The 17046-nt window shown below is 32.7% G+C and overlaps 1 protein-coding gene and 1 long non-coding RNA gene across 3 annotated transcripts; one reads left to right on the top strand and one right to left on the bottom strand.

The window, feature by feature from the left end:
- Positions 1-429: 429 nt before the first annotated feature.
- On the bottom strand, positions 430-15082 carry LOC105218988 (netrin receptor unc-5). Of its 2 annotated transcripts, none has more exons than XM_011194896.3 (12): positions 14483-15082; positions 12819-13453; positions 12525-12741; positions 10321-10529; positions 10051-10129; positions 9824-9994; positions 9705-9752; positions 9388-9615; positions 9193-9321; positions 8966-9134; positions 8828-8901; positions 430-3305 (listed from the first exon to the last, which is right to left on the bottom strand). In XM_011194896.3, the coding sequence occupies exons 2-12, from the start codon at positions 13389-13391 to the stop codon at positions 1963-1965; spliced, it is 3240 nt and encodes a 1079-aa protein (XP_011193198.1). In that variant the 5' UTR covers positions 13392-13453; positions 14483-15082; the 3' UTR covers positions 430-1962. The 2 variants fall into 2 exon arrangements, with proteins under 2 accessions (XP_011193198.1, XP_011193199.1); XM_011194897.3 differs by lacking the exon at positions 14483-15082 and adding an exon at positions 13561-13887.
- On the top strand, positions 3784-5365 carry LOC128922499 (uncharacterized). Its single transcript, XR_008471719.1, has 2 exons — positions 3784-4482; positions 4553-5365. It is a non-coding gene; the product is annotated as an uncharacterized LOC128922499 (long non-coding RNA).
- Positions 15083-17046: the final 1964 nt, after the last annotated feature.

Below are 17046 nucleotides of genomic sequence, written 5' to 3'. Positions count from 1 at the left end.
TAATTTCGTTGTTATACTTTGGACTTTTATTTGACCATTTATATGGCTAAAAATCTTATAATTCACATGTTTCCGCTTGTCGTTAAACAAAAATATCACCTCGAAGTAATACTTATTTAATATAAACAATAATTTGAGGGAATACGAAAAAAGGTTGTTAAAAATCTTTCAAAAGTACAAATTTTAATATTTTATTTTTTCCTTCGTTCATTAAATAGATTTACTATCCATTTACTATCGTTAAATTTTTGGTTTATTGGTTTTAGATCAACCAATAACTAGTTATGATGTCCACGGCAAGATATTTTTTTTTTTATTACAATATACTTCAAGTATCCTTTAAATTGTTTTATATTATTATTATTATTGCATAAAGTAATCAAGACAATTCAACTTACCCCTTTTTCCGTTACATGCAAAATGCGGAAATACAACTATATATGGTAAATACCAAAACAATGTATATTATGCAGTGAGGTTTATTTATAAAAGTTATACCTAACATTATTTGTGTGAATTTGTCCCAAGAACATTCTAAAAAATGTAGAAGTTCATTAAGCTTTTGCTGCAGTTGTACACGATTAATTTTTAGTTTACAATAGTTATTCTATTTGAGCATATACATATGTAAATTACGATCTAACCATTTATGAGTATATTGTTTTACAGTCAGAACAAACTATATTTCGTTTGTATACATACTTTTACATCGTGTGTTTATTTTTCATTTCTTCGAAACAAATAGACACAATCCTATATAGTATTACGTGTTGAGCAGTCGTTTTAATTCTTATGAACTACATATAGATACATATGCCTCTCCATTCTTATTCTTAATAAACGGAGCATTTGGCACGGAATTTTTTTTTCGGTTTTGCACTTGAAAAAATTTTGACACTAATTGTCTTTCACATGCTTTAAGTATTTGACTACGCAAATAGGTAAATATTATTCGAATTTAGTTTGGTTTTTCCCACAATCGCGGTCATTTGTTAGAGCTCATTGTTAAGTAGTGCAGCAATAATCTGTTATTGTATGAATCTTTTACTTATAGATTTAATGCGAAGCAAATATTGAAATAATAATTGTTAATGATTTTAATAAATCAACTGCAGATAAAAATTCGAAGATAACGCTATGATGTATTTTAGTGTATATCTTAATATACGTTACGATGTACTGTGTATACAATGATTGAATGATCTTCCAATCCATAAAAGCGGAATAATAGAAAATCACTAAGGTATTTTAACACCATGACAAATGACATATATGTAAGTATATACATAAATATTTATATTATGACATTATGAGCTTGGACATAACTATTTTCGCTTCAACAGAGTATTAAATTGTTATACCATAACTACCTATTAAATCAGCATATGTAGAGAAATGAATTCGATCAGAACGCCAGTTAAATTCTTAAAACTTAATATAATTCTGCATGGCATATTCAGTCGTAGAATATTAAAAATCATATCATAATGTGTGAATTAAACTAAAATTAAAAGAAAACTTAAAAAAGTATTTGATAAAAAATGTATGTGTTACAATTGTTGATCACAGGTATTAAATAATTTTCTCAATTTCCTTTTATGAATGAAAAAAAACTCGATGAAGTTAGTATCATGTACTAGAATGTATAATCTGTAAATGGCATTCTTAAATAATATCAGTTTATAACGTAAGTAACTAAATTATAAACATTTGCAGTTGCCAAAGAAATGTTTTAAAAAAGAATTGCTCTTATCACTGGTTTTGACCGCGACTATGTACGAAATATTTTGGGAATACCCTACTATTTAAGTATCAAACGAACATGTTTGAATACTTAAACACACAGTTAAATGTACATGCAGTACTTATATTATAATATCTATTATTTTAATCTCTTAATTTTTCAAATAAAAGGCATCTCAACATATCAGTAATAACAGTGGTCCAAAGATCAAAGGTTTCTCACACCCAAAGTGGGCCAATAGTATCTGTAATAATTTGTTTTATATCCTCTCTGTCCATGTCACTGAACACTATTAATAATTCAACAATTGTACGCGAGGAATGTTTTGCTCGACATTCCCATAGATTGAGAATTTGTTCGGTTGGCGATGACTTTGTAGCGAAATATGCAATGTAGTGATCTGTGCGAAGTTTTTTAGCCAACAAACGCCAATCTTTTTCATCTTGGCGAGGTGGGTCAAGCGCAGCGCAGATCAGCCGCTTGCAAGTGCGTGGCAAATAAACGCTACTCAAACTATTCGTTTCGTTTATGTAGCTACTATCACGATCAATAGAAACAATTGCTTGATGATGCTGATTCTCATATGTTTGAGATAAAACGTCGTTTTGGGAAAAATTTTCGCTTGATATAATGAATGAGTGTACCTGCGACTCGATATTTTCTAAGCCACTTTGCTCGAAATCCACTTCAAATACCAAATGTGAATTCAGTGATCTCTTTATGCTGAATTCACAATGCAAAATAGAATTGTTATTCAAAATATGATTGTAGGGAATAATTTGTTCGTAATTGGTTTGTTCTTTGAGATCCCATGAACTTGACTCTGTATTACGAACACGAATGACTAAATCGCAAGTGTTTAAGTGAAAAGCAAAAGGTTCACTTTCCCCCATAATAGTACCGCCCAGCTTGGTCTCAATAGTCCTGCAAATGTCTTTGCTATTAGGAAAGTCTTTCACAACATATATTCGAAGACTACAGTTTGAGCTGCTCGGCGTTAATTGACTAAACGCAATAAGTCGCATTTCAATAGCAGGCAAGTATTCGGTGAGTGTTTTTGGTTCTGCAACGACTGCAAATCGTCCCAATTGTTCTGTCATAATATATAAATGCTTCTCTTCCAAATGTACGAAAACCGGTGTGTTTATGGTTTCCTTTCCAACGGAAATTATTTTACGCCAATTCGAGTTGATGTCGTAATAATCGTTATCTGCTTGGTATATATGCACGTGCCAGTGTCGAAGCTCAATTAAACAATGCGGTAGTTTGATTATAACTGGCTTCTGGAAACTATAACTACGCGGAGAACAATATACAATTGTACTGCAAACGAACAACGATTCGGCGCAAGGAATTGATATTCGGGCACTTTCGTCACTCAACACAATCATAGACATGTGTTTTTTCTGATTTTTACCAACTGCAAACTCTGGCACATGTAACATCATTTCTCCTCTATAAAGGCTTAAGCTGCCCCCACAGTTATTTATTACTTCGGTTACGACATTTTTAGATGCCGACGGTGAGGCAAAAGTACCTTTTGTATCGTATGTGGAGTTTGCTGCAATAGAGTAAACATTTTTTTGTAAATAAAAGAAACAAGCAATAAGTGAAGTTTTTCAAAACCTAAAAGTGTTGTATATAATACTTAGCGATCTCATAGGAGTCTTAGTAAATTTAATCAGTACTATAAGTATGGGTACTGTGATTAGAAAGATTTTTGATCATTCCGACGACAGTCGTTGTTTATGCCGCTACAACAACAACAAAGGTTTTTGATGGTTCCAATAAAAAACTTTTACTTCTAACCTTTTTAACTTTCCTTTAATTGGTTTGGTTACATTTATTCTACATCTTATTAATCACATATTTGTAGTGAGTATATTGATAAATTATTACAAACTGCAATAAAATGTTTAAAGTTGACACTTCTAAATCTATAGTTATAATTTAGAATAGTAGGAAACGTATTTTCTTTGATGAAGTAATTAAAATATTATAAAGGATTAGATTTGTCATCAAATTAGAATTTGGTAAGCGGTCGGGTTAAAACTGAATACTCAAAGCTCAAATGCTATTCTCTAAATTATATGAGTCAATATAAAATGGTATACTGACAAGTCGCAAAAATTTTAGAATTAATTTTCTGTATTGTGTGAAAGCTCAAACTGAACGCATCAAACCTAATTACGTCCGTGATTTAAAAGTAAACATAAAAATTAAAACAAATAACAAAATTAAACGCACATCAAATAACGACTCGGTCATGTCGCGAATGAGTAGTGCAAAAAGGAAAAAACAATTAATGACACTGGTCAAGGTACCTGTGCAAGTGATAATTTTTTTTCTCCTTTGCAAACAATAGATGATAACAGCGACGAAAACACAGATATCATTGTTTCTAAGGCAAAAACAATTCATGTACCACCGATTACAGCTATTAAGTGCACAATTGAACAACTGCATATATTTTGTAAACAAACAAAGATTTCAGATTATTCAATACAAAAAATCTCAATTGGGTTGAAATTGCATTGTGTTTTGTTTTGTTGGATTTTGACATAGCATCCCAAAAAAATTAAATCGGAAAATATATTATTATACACTTATGCTATGCTATTTGGGCTGGACAAGTTTGAACCAATTACAATTAAAAATTCTCTTATACAAATGGGACTTAAGTGTCTAGATGTTAAACTCATAGAAAAACGTAGACCAAACAACAGTGTCCTAATTCTGTATGTAGTATATTTTGAGAGACAATGAATTTCAATGAATGAATTAAGAAAAAACTATTCCACAATTCAGATGTTCGGGCATGGCTCCAGTCGCTGCGCGGTTAAAACATTTTGTGCCAACTACTCCGGACGCCATAAAACAACGGATTGCACTGTGCAAACAATAAAATGTGCTAATTGGAACGGTGATCATAGAGCATCATCTTATGACTGTCCAAGCAGACTGCATTATATTAATATTAAGAGTATATATCAGCCCAAGAGCAAGATCTCTCCATCGTTACTGCCAGGAAGGACTATGCATCTATAAAATCGGGTTCGTACAACGAAAGCTTCCCAAACATCTTAAATCAAGCGGCACCACGCTCTAAGCCTAGCTGGAATATTCAAGCCAGAACACAAGAAGTGAACAACATGTTTACCATTCAGGAAATTAAAGAACTAACTTTCGACTTCATTAAAAATTTATGTAATTGTAAATCTAAGGCTGACCAATTCGAAGTTATAACTAACTTAGCTTGTAAATTCGTATCATAATAATGCTTCATCGTTTACATATAACAATTTTTATAATCGTATACATGGAATGCCAGGGGAGTTGTCAACAAAAAAGGGGGAACTATTCCATTTCCTCTCTCAGTACAACGTAGATATATGTCTACTAACAGAAACCTGGCTAAAAATTAATACATGTTAATGTTATCATAATGACCGTGAGAATTCAAGAGGAGGGGGAGTAGCAATGATAGTTAAGAAAAATATTCGTCACCGTTTACTTCCTCTGTCCAACACTACGCTTATTGAAAACATTGGCATACAAGTTTCAAATTCCGCTCATGATTCCACTGATATATAAACAACAGTTTTCTGCTGACATTCACAAGTTAACAAGTAGAACTAACAACTATATCCTTGGTGGTGACTTCAATTGTAGAAATCAACTCTGAGGGTGTATAAGAGCCAACTGTTGGGGAAATCTATTACATGAAAAAATGGTTCCATACAATTTTCATATTTTCATATTGTCCAACATGGTTGTGTTAAACGAACTAAGTTCTGACCACTTACCGGTGTCAGTTATCCTCAATTCCCAAGTCGTTCACTCAAATTTTTCCAAGTTTGACTACAAAAAAGCTAATTGGGCACAATATTCGAGATATATCACTGCAAATTTACCAAATGTCGAATTGAACTCTATTTGTAGCAGGGGTCAAGTCGATTCAATGATATCTAATTTGAATGTAGTTATACTAACTGCAAGAGATTTAAGCATCCCCAAATTGAAATTTAAGGTTTCGCATAAGCCACTACCAACAGAAATTCAACAGTTAATGCATCTAAGGAATCATACTTGACGGAACTGGCAGCGTTACAGGGTAATCGCTGATCTAGTTCTCTTATATCGACTTAATAGATGCATAAAAGACGAAATGTTAAAACTTCGTAACAAAGACTGGAACAATCTTCTTTCAACTTTGGAGGAAAGATCTTCTCCCTTTTGGAATTTTACAAAAGTTTTAAAGAAGAAACATTCATGCATTCCAACGTTGAAAGATAATACAATCTGTTACAGTTCTCCTACTGAAAAATGCGAGGTTCTCAGTCATATTTTTAGTAAAATTGACACTGCCTCGGCTCATTTGAGTGATTCCTCTACAGAAGCGGATGTCTCAAATTTCATTTCGCCACTTAACACAGAAAATACGTTGCCTTCCGATAGTTTCTACATCAATTCTGAAAAATTCGTACATTATTAAAGAATCTAAAAGCCAAAAAATCTCCGGGCATTGACGGTATTAACAATAGCTGTCTAAAAGCTCTCCCAAAAAAAGGGGTACGTTATTTTGCTAATATAATTAATGCATGTCTACGGTTGAGTAACTTTCCTAAGTTATGGAAAAAAGCTAAAATCATAGCAATTAAAAAAAAACTAATAAACCACCAGACGATCCATATTCTTACCGTCCCATAATTTCCCTCCCTTCACTTATTAAAATCCTTGAAAAGGTAATTAAAGAAAAATTAACAGCTTTCATTGAAACCAACAGTTCGGTTTCAAAAAAGAGCATAATACTGTTCACGCCCTGGTCAGAATAAGAAAAGTCATAAAAAGCAATTTTACAAGGAACCAATCTACAGGCATTTGTTTTTTTCATTGGGGGGTGTTTTTATGTGGTGGATCCCAAACCCTACGCACAACCGCGAAGCGGGTTTGTCTTCTCACTTTAGCTCGCCTCCAAACGGATGTCTGTTGGCTACCCAGAGGATACTTGGTCTAAGACCGGAAGTCGTGAGCTGCTTGAGCCACATGTAAAAGAATCGTTCCTGGCCACTCCCAAGTGAATGACAGTCAGAAACTTTCCTCACTTACGTGAACTTCTACATATGACTCCATCCTCGTCTACCTGGGAACCAGCATTAACAGCAATAACAATGTCAGCCAGGAAATCCAACGCAGAATCACTCTTGCCAACAGGTGCTACTATGGACTAAGTAGGCAATTGAAAAGTAAAGTCCTCTCTCGACGAACAAAAACCAAACTCTACAAGTCCCTCATCATTCCCGTCCTACTTTACGGTGCAGAAGCGTGGACGATGTCAACATCCGATGAGACGGCACTAGGAGTTTTCGAGAGAAAGGTTTTGCGGAAGATTTATGGTCCCTTAAACATTGGCAACGGCGAATACCGCAGACGATGGAACGATGAGCTGTATGTGTTATTCGACGACATAGACATAGTCCAGCGAATAAAAAAACAGCGGCTTCGCTGGCTAGGTCATGTTGTTCGAATGAATGAAAGTGCTCCAGCTCTGAAAGTATTCGATGCAGTACCCGCTGGTGGAAGCCGAGGAAGAGGGAGCCCTCCACTCCGATGGACGGGCCAGGTGGAGAGGGACCTGGCTTCGCTTGGTATAACCAATTGGCGCCAAACTGCCAGAATCTACAGGCATGGCACTAATGGATATCAAAGCTGCTTTTGATTCAGAGGCATGATGGACTCCTTTACAAAATGAATCAATTTAACTTTCCGATTGAACTAATTAAAATCGTTCAAAACTTTTGAAAAAATCGTAGTTTTTCAGTGCATATTGGAACCAGTCAATTCCCATATCTCGAAGTCCCAGCTGGATGTCCCCAAGGCGCTTGTTTATCCCCTATGTTATACAACATCTTCACAGCTGATTTTCCCCAATTAAACGAATGTAATACATCAATATTTTTGATGACACTGCTATCATAAGTTATGGAGAACTTTCTGTAGATATCATTACTAACATACAATCAGCTCTTAACGCATTGACCAACTATTTTACTAAATGGAAGATTCTTATAAACTCAGGCTATTTTTTTCAGTAGAAAACGAAAACCATGTTACTTGCCCCAGAACTGCGTTGGAAGGAGCAATATCACTGTTCCTTGGGATGATACGGTAAAATATTTTGGTGTTATTCTGGACACAAAACTAGAACTCTTTACTCCCTCATAAATCGAAACTCGGGCCTCAGCACTTACAACAAACTACTCATATTTAAATCAATTTTCCAACCAAAATCGTTTATGGTGCACCAGCATGGTCTTATATATCAAATTGCCATTTAAAAAAGTTGCAATTGTTACAAAACAAACTGTTAAAAATGATTTTGAACCTCCCATGGCATCACTCCACTATCAATAATCTTCACTTAATTGCTAACATAGAATTAGTATCCGATAGACTTTATAAGTTAACCCAGAATTATAATTCCAAATGCTGTAATTCAATATATCAACATATAATTGAACTTGTGTCTTAACCCTAGTATAAGCTTTTATATATAATCCGTAATACTATTTTTTTCAAATGGGATTTTTACCTTAATTTTGCCCCCAATTATACATATATAACAATTTAAAAAAAACATTTAGATTATAAAAAACGTTGTTACAATAAAGCAGAAAAGAGAATTGTTTGTCTCAACTCTTATATATAAAGTATTATTAGTCGTCAACACTTTTGTATATACAATTTTGACAATAAAACATAATTAATTAGAATTAATTGTTTATTATGGCTGGTATTGTTACTGGCGAATCGAATTAAATTTCAGGGGAATTTCGCTCTTTAAATTGCGAGTAGCGAGCCCATAGCAAATTCGCCTAAAAGAGCCGAATGAACCTAACCTAAATAAAAACAATATTCTTTTCAAAGACAACAAAAATGTCAAAAATGTTCGTGTGACATTTTTCAATTATTTTCGTATGACAACAAAAAAAGTTAAGCGAATGTGTTCATTCTCCAAAACGTTCGATTCGCCAGTGACAATACCAGTATATAAATAAATAATTTATATTTAAACAATCTTACATGTATCCGCCGTGGATGTTTCTGGTGTATCTGTGATGTACTCCACACTTATTTCATCTATTGGGTTAGTATAACTGTAAATTGTAAAAAGACAAAGTTTGAAAATCAAGAAAATGAAATAAACATAATAAATTTTACTTGGCTGATAAATTCGGCACATCATAGTGATGTTCAGAAGCTTCACAATTGATTATATGATCATTAGACATGAATCTATTATCAGAACTGGGATAGTCGTAATTGACATTTGCAGTTTCAATATTAATTCCCTTCTTGTTTATTCCTGGCATATAATCTGAATTCATATCTGCAAATAAAGCTCAATATAAATAAATATTTGTATAAAGTACGATGAAAATTCTTACTGGTCCTTGTCATATTATAATGAGAATTCATTGCCAAATTCCGACGAGCACAGTAAATTAAAACAGCACCAAATGCTACACATACAGTTATAACAAAAGCCAAGCCAAGGTAAAGTGTCCAGTCGAAGCCTTAAAATACGAAATAATGTACGTAATTTTTTTTATTTAATATATATTTTCTAAATTAGATCGCACCATCATTTCCGATTAAACAGTGCTCTCCGCGACATTCTGCAGTCTGAATATCTTTACCGGTGCACTGTATCTTTCCGAATCCTAGACCAACAACGCCGTTATTAACAGGCCCATCATGAAGTTCAACACTCAAATCTTCAGTGACTGGATAAATACACTTTCGCCGGCGCATTTGTATACAGTCAGGCGAACACGAACTCCAATCACTCCACGGTGTCCATTTGCCCACTAAAATAATAGTTGTCCATAATATATTAGATACATCATACACATCGTCGTTATCTTTATTTAATTCATAATTCCACCATTAAACTTACATTTCTTACTGGCATCATATCCATCAGAGGTTACTATTTGAGTATCTTCTGTTTATTTAAAGTAAGCGAAAGCATTAATATCTATATGAAAGTTATTTTAAGACCTTATAAACTTTTACCTAGACAAGATATACAGTCTGCAGATTTCTGAACTTGTGCACCAGAGCATAACGAGCCTCCATTCATAGGAATGGGATTATTACAAAAACGAACTCTCTTTCGACCTTGACTTAATTTTCCTAAACATTTGCAATCTCTCCAAGGGCTCCATGAACTCCAACCTCCATTAACTACAGAATAACGAGAAATTACACCATAAAATGTTGTTGTTGTTCTATTTGCTTACCGTAGACTATTAAAACCGCCGAGTCCGATATTCTTTTCCCAGCAACATTCTCTGCACTGCAAGTATAGTTTGCCATATCCTGAATATTAAAGAAAAATAAGTATTCTGCTTTTATAAATTACTGCTGTATAACAATAATGCATTACATACACATAATAAATTCACTTATGAACAAACGGATATATTAAGTTTTTTAATTATAAATAATAGTTTGTATGCGTGTGGATATTTTCCAGTCAATTGTAAATGCATATAGGTTACATAAAGTACCTGCAAAGATACGACATCAAAAGTTATTGTCGCGGCATGAGTAGATATAACTATTCCGTGATCAATAGCATTTGTAATCGGAGCATTGTTTTTGAGCCATGTTATTTTTGGTTCTGGAAATCCTAACGGAGGCTCACAATGCAATTCAGCTTTGGAACCCAGTTCAATCTTCAGCGATGTGGGCGAGGAAATGAAATGTTTCCTTATATCTACAAAATGGAGGTTTAGTTAAAAGAATAAAAAGTACATAGTAAGTAGTTATAATAAATATACTGAAACGCTACAATAAGAAATTAGTTGAAGCATAACAAATCACACCACGGTGGTTGGACCTTTCTGAATATGACTAGAATCCCTAATAATAAACATAGACTACATATGGGCATTTCCGTCATGTCGAACGTGACAATCGCACACATTTCAACTAAAAAAAAAATGATGAACTAAAATGTTTTTAAATTTTGACAGTAGGATTTTTTAATAGCTCTTTATTAGCCCTACATTTAGTGTTAAGGTTGATTTTGGAACGGTTTTCATTTTCAAGAAAATTGCAAAAAACCAACGAATTCGCACGGGACAAAAAAAGTCGTTTTTGGGGACAACGATTTAAACGGCGATTTCAGTGAATTGTAAGGCAATATTCAAATGTTTTTTATTGTAAAATGTTGCGCATTGATGCCTTTAAAATTGCTATGAATTTTACCCAAATTAATTTATAGTTTTTTTATTAAATATTTATTCATTCGCAAGGGACATGTCGCACGGGACATTTTTTTCCATCATAATATTTATGTTGATTTTCCCGTACGTGACATATTTTAAGTAGTAACCAAAAACAAATATTCAGATTTTTGAACAAGGCTTTTTATTTAAATTATATACAAATTTACCGTTTGTACTCAAAATTTTGTGAATTTTCTGCTTATATTTCCGATGCAGTGATAGCAAGTGTTACTTTTTGATGTTGCACGGGACATTGAAATATAAGATAATAAGAGAACAAAAACTTGCAGTTATTTGCAATCGCATGCTTTCTTGGTATGCTACTAATCGACTAACCGAATAGGGCATTATTCGAATAATAATATTCGGTTTGCACTATTCGTATAGTCGTCAATCATCGACTATTCGATTAACCGCTCATTTTCGACTATTCAGTTAACCGTTCGTTGTCGACTATTCGAATAGTGCAAGTTCATTAATTTTCTTATTTTTTTCTATTTAACAAAAAAGTGAAACATTAAAACTAACATAAAACTTGATATAAAATGCCAAAATTGATTTCAGTAATGACAAAATATTGTTTTTTTTTTATGTAATGACAAAATAGTTTTTAACCATTTCAAATGGGCGAATGTATTACATCAGTATTTTTCATAAAGCGTCTATTTTGATATAAGGAAGTTAAAAGGTTAATACTTGTTGATTGCAAGCAGCTTCTACATGGTGTCATAATGTTTCCAGCAATGGAGAACGTCCTCTCTGATTCTGATAAAGTGTCGTCGAATAGTCGTAACATTGCGATTAATCGAATAGTACTAGCCGGTTAATATTCGTACGAACGGTTACAAAGCGGATATTCGAATAATCGGTTTTCATGTTAATCGAATAATTTTAAGAGCCCTACTTTGTACCCTTATAAAGGTTTTACACAAAGCAAATATTAATAAATGATATATTTCTTTAACAATTCTGACGAAAAAACAAATGAAGTAGAAAAATCGAAATGAGAAATGTAGCTCCTATGCGTTTTTGTTCGCCTCCATACGATATAGAGAGACTCTTTTAAAATTCTACCTCGATAGTAAAATTTTAAATTTTTTACTATGTCCTGGTCGAAAAGTTCGATTTATGGAGGGAAATTGGTATGAAATGAAAATTTTCTTCTATTGCCCATTTAAGAGCTCGAGTTATGGAGAACTTCGAGTTATGGTAGTTCAACTGTATACCGTTTAATAATTTCTAGTATTAATATTCGATTCCTTTTGATTTAAAAAACATGTGAGCATGCCAGATTTTAGCCCTTTGAAGCTACACATAGGAAGATTTTAGAAAAATAAATTATTAAATACTTGATTTTTATAATTATACAGTTATTATATTTTAATGTACTAGCGGACCCGACAGACGTTGTCCTGCATGATATTTCAAGCTAGGACACGACACACAAAAAAATTCATTAAAATCGATAAATTGTTACTTACATGCAATGCTTATAGTAGCTGATTGGCTTTTAGCAACTCCACGGGAGGACCATGCATGGCATTCACATTTGAAGGGACCTTTGCCAAAATATTCATCAATCAAATCGCGGTGTATAGTTGCAGTTACTTCTTCAACATGAACGCCTGTATGAGGATCGACGTGTTTATCATGCGTAGAAGGAGGAGGCTGAGAACTACCGCTGCATTTAAAGTTTAACTATGAAATTAACATTAATTTACTTTTTTCCATCATATATTTTATATATATGCAGGCAAACATTTGTAAATACTAACTTGAAGTGCATGTGCTGCTTTACATTTAAGCACTCCTGGTCTATTTTTGATCACATAGATGTCCTGGGGTTCTGTTAAAAAGATTGGTAATGCAGTACCAGACTCCGCAGTATTAATTTTGTCTAATATAGGACCAGAAGATCGCTCTTCGTATTCAACGTTTGATAGTTCGCCATTATTAGTAATATTTATGTCTTCATTTACGTGAAATTCATTCTTCACATGATTTGTAGATTCCAAAACCACCGTTTGTTTGCGATGTATAGGTTCTGTGACGTGGTTTGGATTTTCATTTTCGTGAAATGAAATATCTGAATCTACTGGAAATTCTTCGTTTTCCACTTCAATTCCGCTTAGAAAAACCCGTCTTGATTTAGGAAACACTTGTTGGGAACTATTAAAAGTACTGTTTTCATGAATCCTTGAATGCTTATTCAAGATATCTGTTGAGGGTAAATTGTAATTTCGTTGCTCAGAGATTAAGACAGTTGTTCGTTGTAGATTTGCCATAACTGCAATCTTAAATGTAATTAAGAAAGCAATAAGAATATCACATTTCCTAAGCTTTATCATTTTATTTGTTTATAGTATTTCCCAGTTTTACAAATTTAATACAGAAAATCCTTGCTTTATATCTGCAAAATAAAACATTAGCGATAACATATTAAATCTGACGTAACAATTTGACACAGAATACTACTAAATATAACTATATATAATCGTTCCTGTAGGATTTGCTTACTTTATCAATCAAACTTATTTGTATAATGGATTACTACCAGTGTTGCAACTAAAATTAATGAGCGTTTCATTTACAGGAAATAATGCAATTAAGAAACATCGCTTGCATCTTTACATAATAAACAGAAGAGTGTTCAATTACATATTCACAAATAATGTATTCAAGTCATACGCGCGGCTCTTCTAGATAAGTTAAAAATTTAATGCGAGAATAGTTGGTGCATTTCTACTTCTTGCCTATACACTTACGATGTGCATACCTACATACGTAGGTATGTATGTACGAATATGGGCTCCACAAAAAAAATTATAAATACATATGTACATTTGTGATCGTGAATTGAATAGTGGAGTTTAAATGCAGAATTAATACATAAGTTTACTATATATATTTCTATTCTTAAATTTGACAATAAATTGAAAAAAAGACGTAAAACATATGAGCACATATAACGAATATTTACTTTTATAATATACATTATAAGCTAAACATATCGCCTTAATACGAACTAAGTATAGCTTGCAACTTTCAATTGATTACTATTTTTGTAGTTTAAAACATTACTCTTTTTAAATATCAATTTTTTAGTATTCTATTAGTCACACATTAGTGCGTTTTAAAGTATTTCTAAAATAAGCGAAAGTAGTTTTTTTACATTCATACATATAATTTATTTATTATGTGGATATTTAATTTTGTTATAAAATATATTCTGATTCAAACAGTCCATTTACCAAGTTTTAACAAAATCTCAATAGCTATATTTTTCAAGAATATGTATTAGAAAGTAAATTTTTAATTTCAATAAAGTAGCTTCTTCGTCAAATAAAAGTAAAGTAAATAAAATATTAACAATTATATCTCATACAGTTTATGACTAAAAATATATATGTATTTCATTTTATATTGAATTCAAACTTACTTCAATTAATATCAAGCATTCGTCTATTTTTTGAGTTGTGGTATTGCATTGCAACCTAAAACACTGAAAATACGTCCCACACTAAAGCAACAGCGCACTTCAGGAAATGTGTTCTGCCCATAAATTAAGGGTGCAGTTCGCTTTTCATTAGACTGTGTCATGATATCGGCATATAGGCAAAATATGTACATATAACTTTCAACATTCCACATATCATTTTATCTGTTTGAAACATTCATGTTTGGGATTATAGTACCACAATTTTTTATTTGCATATTTTCTTCAAATGTAAATCCTGTCCAGCAATTAGCAAATATTAACACACGCACTCAATAAAAGCAGTATAACTCCAAGTATCTTTTTCTTAGCTTGTTTTCAACCAAATGTATGTTCTTATATATACATACATAAGTTAAATACGGTGGAAGTACAATTACTCATTATTTCAAGTATTCACTCTCATCTTAATTCTTTAGCAAATTATAACTAATACTACTATTTTCACCGTCAATCGCAATTAAGTATGTGTACACTACTCCGTTGCCAACAGCATCGTAAAGGCATTCGACTGCAATACGTTTAGCTCTAAGCAACTTTAAAAACGTAACACAAGCCTAGAACACTACGTCTTACGTTATGTTAGAGATGTACTAATCTACACTGCAATCGATAAGTTTTGTTCTTTATTGAATTGCATAACTCCATAGATGCATACGTATTTGTGTATACCGCACACAATCTTGGTGTGTGACTTGCCTCCCGGCACTGAACATTTAAAGTATTGTCATGGAATCTAACATATACACACGTTTCATTAGCCTCCTATGTTCAAACGATTTTCCGAAAATTTGTCCATTGGGACTTAAAAAACTCATAGAAATTTCAATATAAACGTTTAGCAGCTCTCTTTGATACTAGACTTAAGCAGCGAATACACTTGCAGACTTGTATGCATACCGGGTCGCAAGTCAGTTCACTGTACACTTATGCGACAAGTTGTTCATACATCATTTCGTTGCAATTTTTGAAGTGAGCGCACGTTATGGCATCGGATGATGCAATTGTGGCGCTGCTTGTAATTTCGGGATGCGCTGAAAATGAAAAGCAAAAAAACGAAAGCAACGCTTTTGGTGCGAACATATTTGTAAAGATTTTACTGAATTCTCTCCTGTAGGAGTTTCATAAGCCTTTAAGGGTTGTTTTATTTAAATTTTTATTGAAAAATTTTGAAAACTCAGCCGTTGGTACTTCATCTCCGATCATGTGTCCAAAAAAGGCTCTTGCCGTGGACATTATAACTCATTATTAAAATCAAAAAACCAAAAATATTTCGACAGTAAATGATCGAAGGAAAAAAATTATATCAAAAATTTAAATTTTTTACAGATTTTTAACAAAAAAAAACTAAAATTTTCGGCATATTTTGGCTCAATAAAATATTTGTAATAAAAAATATATATAATCCTTAGTTCATTAACTGCATAATGTTATTGCAAAGAAATGTGCAAAATTTTAATAAAATCGCTTCATAAATTTTCGAAATATCGTGTCGCGCCATGATGCGTTCACAACCTTCCACTGCAAAAATGAAGCAGATCGGTCTGCGTATCACACAATACACTTTGCTACCCGTCGCAACGACGAGCAGAAAAATTTAAACATTTAAATTTTGTGCATACTTGATAATCTCGTTATATGTAAACATAATTTTAGCTTTGAAATATTTGAAAACTTAGATTACTTACTTCACACAACTTCAACCTTAGGTATTATGTGCTGAACACATATAAGACGACAAGCGACGAGCGACATCTGTCAAATATTAAAATACACGCGTTCTTATGAGACAGATTTTTTGACAACAGGATTGTAGTTGTCGTTGTCGCTAAATTAAAAATGTTTCTAATTTTGGCGACAACAATGGACAGCTGTAGAGTTGCCACTAATATGTGAAATGTAAAATTAGTGGCAACTCTAAGTTATAACAAATATGATGTTATTTTGCCAGAAGAAACGTAAAATAAATTTGACATAACATTTATAATAACAATCGATTATTTAAAACAAATAAATCGACCATTTTTACATTTTTTGCACAAATAATTTCACTTTAAACTAAATATGTAAATTTTATTGAAGTGAAAGATTTAGTACGGCAACAAAATGTTCAAGACGCTGGCTTCAAAGCGACATATGTAGTCAGCTGTATGTATACACACAGCTGTATGAAACACACGTACTTGCAATCATTATTACACCATAGAAGCGATGTCAGGTCAGTTGCGTGCTGACTTCACAGCATTGTATAAGCATACAAGTAGCAAAAGAATCAGCTGGATAACGGGAAATTTTTCACAGCTGAGATCACCTGTTCGATTTACTACGTATTTCGACACAGAGTTTTAAATAAACGTACTGCAAAATGGAAATATTTTTGTGGATTTGGAAAGAAAATATTAATGAAAAATTTCATTCGTAACAATAATTAATTGCGTATGTATTGCTCTTCCTCACCAACTCTGAGGTTGCAATATAGGCGCGTTACCGATTTTTTTTTTTGGTGT

This window comes from Zeugodacus cucurbitae, chromosome 6 (genome assembly GCF_028554725.1).
Source record: "Zeugodacus cucurbitae isolate PBARC_wt_2022May chromosome 6, idZeuCucr1.2, whole genome shotgun sequence".
Lineage (NCBI taxonomy): Eukaryota > Metazoa > Arthropoda > Insecta > Diptera > Tephritidae > Zeugodacus > Zeugodacus cucurbitae.
This window is presented reverse-complemented; position numbering and strand designations above follow the sequence as displayed.

Bases quoted from the DNA above. Each gene is read 5' to 3' on its own strand.
- LOC105218988 (XM_011194896.3), bottom strand. From the start codon at position 13,391: ATGATAAAGCTTAGGAAATGTGATATTCTTATTGCTTTCTTAATTACA. The intron at 10,130-10,320 runs GTACTTTATGTA...TTTAATATTCAG, and splicing joins TTGATGTCGTATCTTTGCAG to GATATGGCAAACTATACTTG. The intron at 9,616-9,704 runs GTAAGTTTAATG...CTATTATTTTAG, and splicing joins ATATGATGCCAGTAAGAAAT to TGGGCAAATGGACACCGTGG.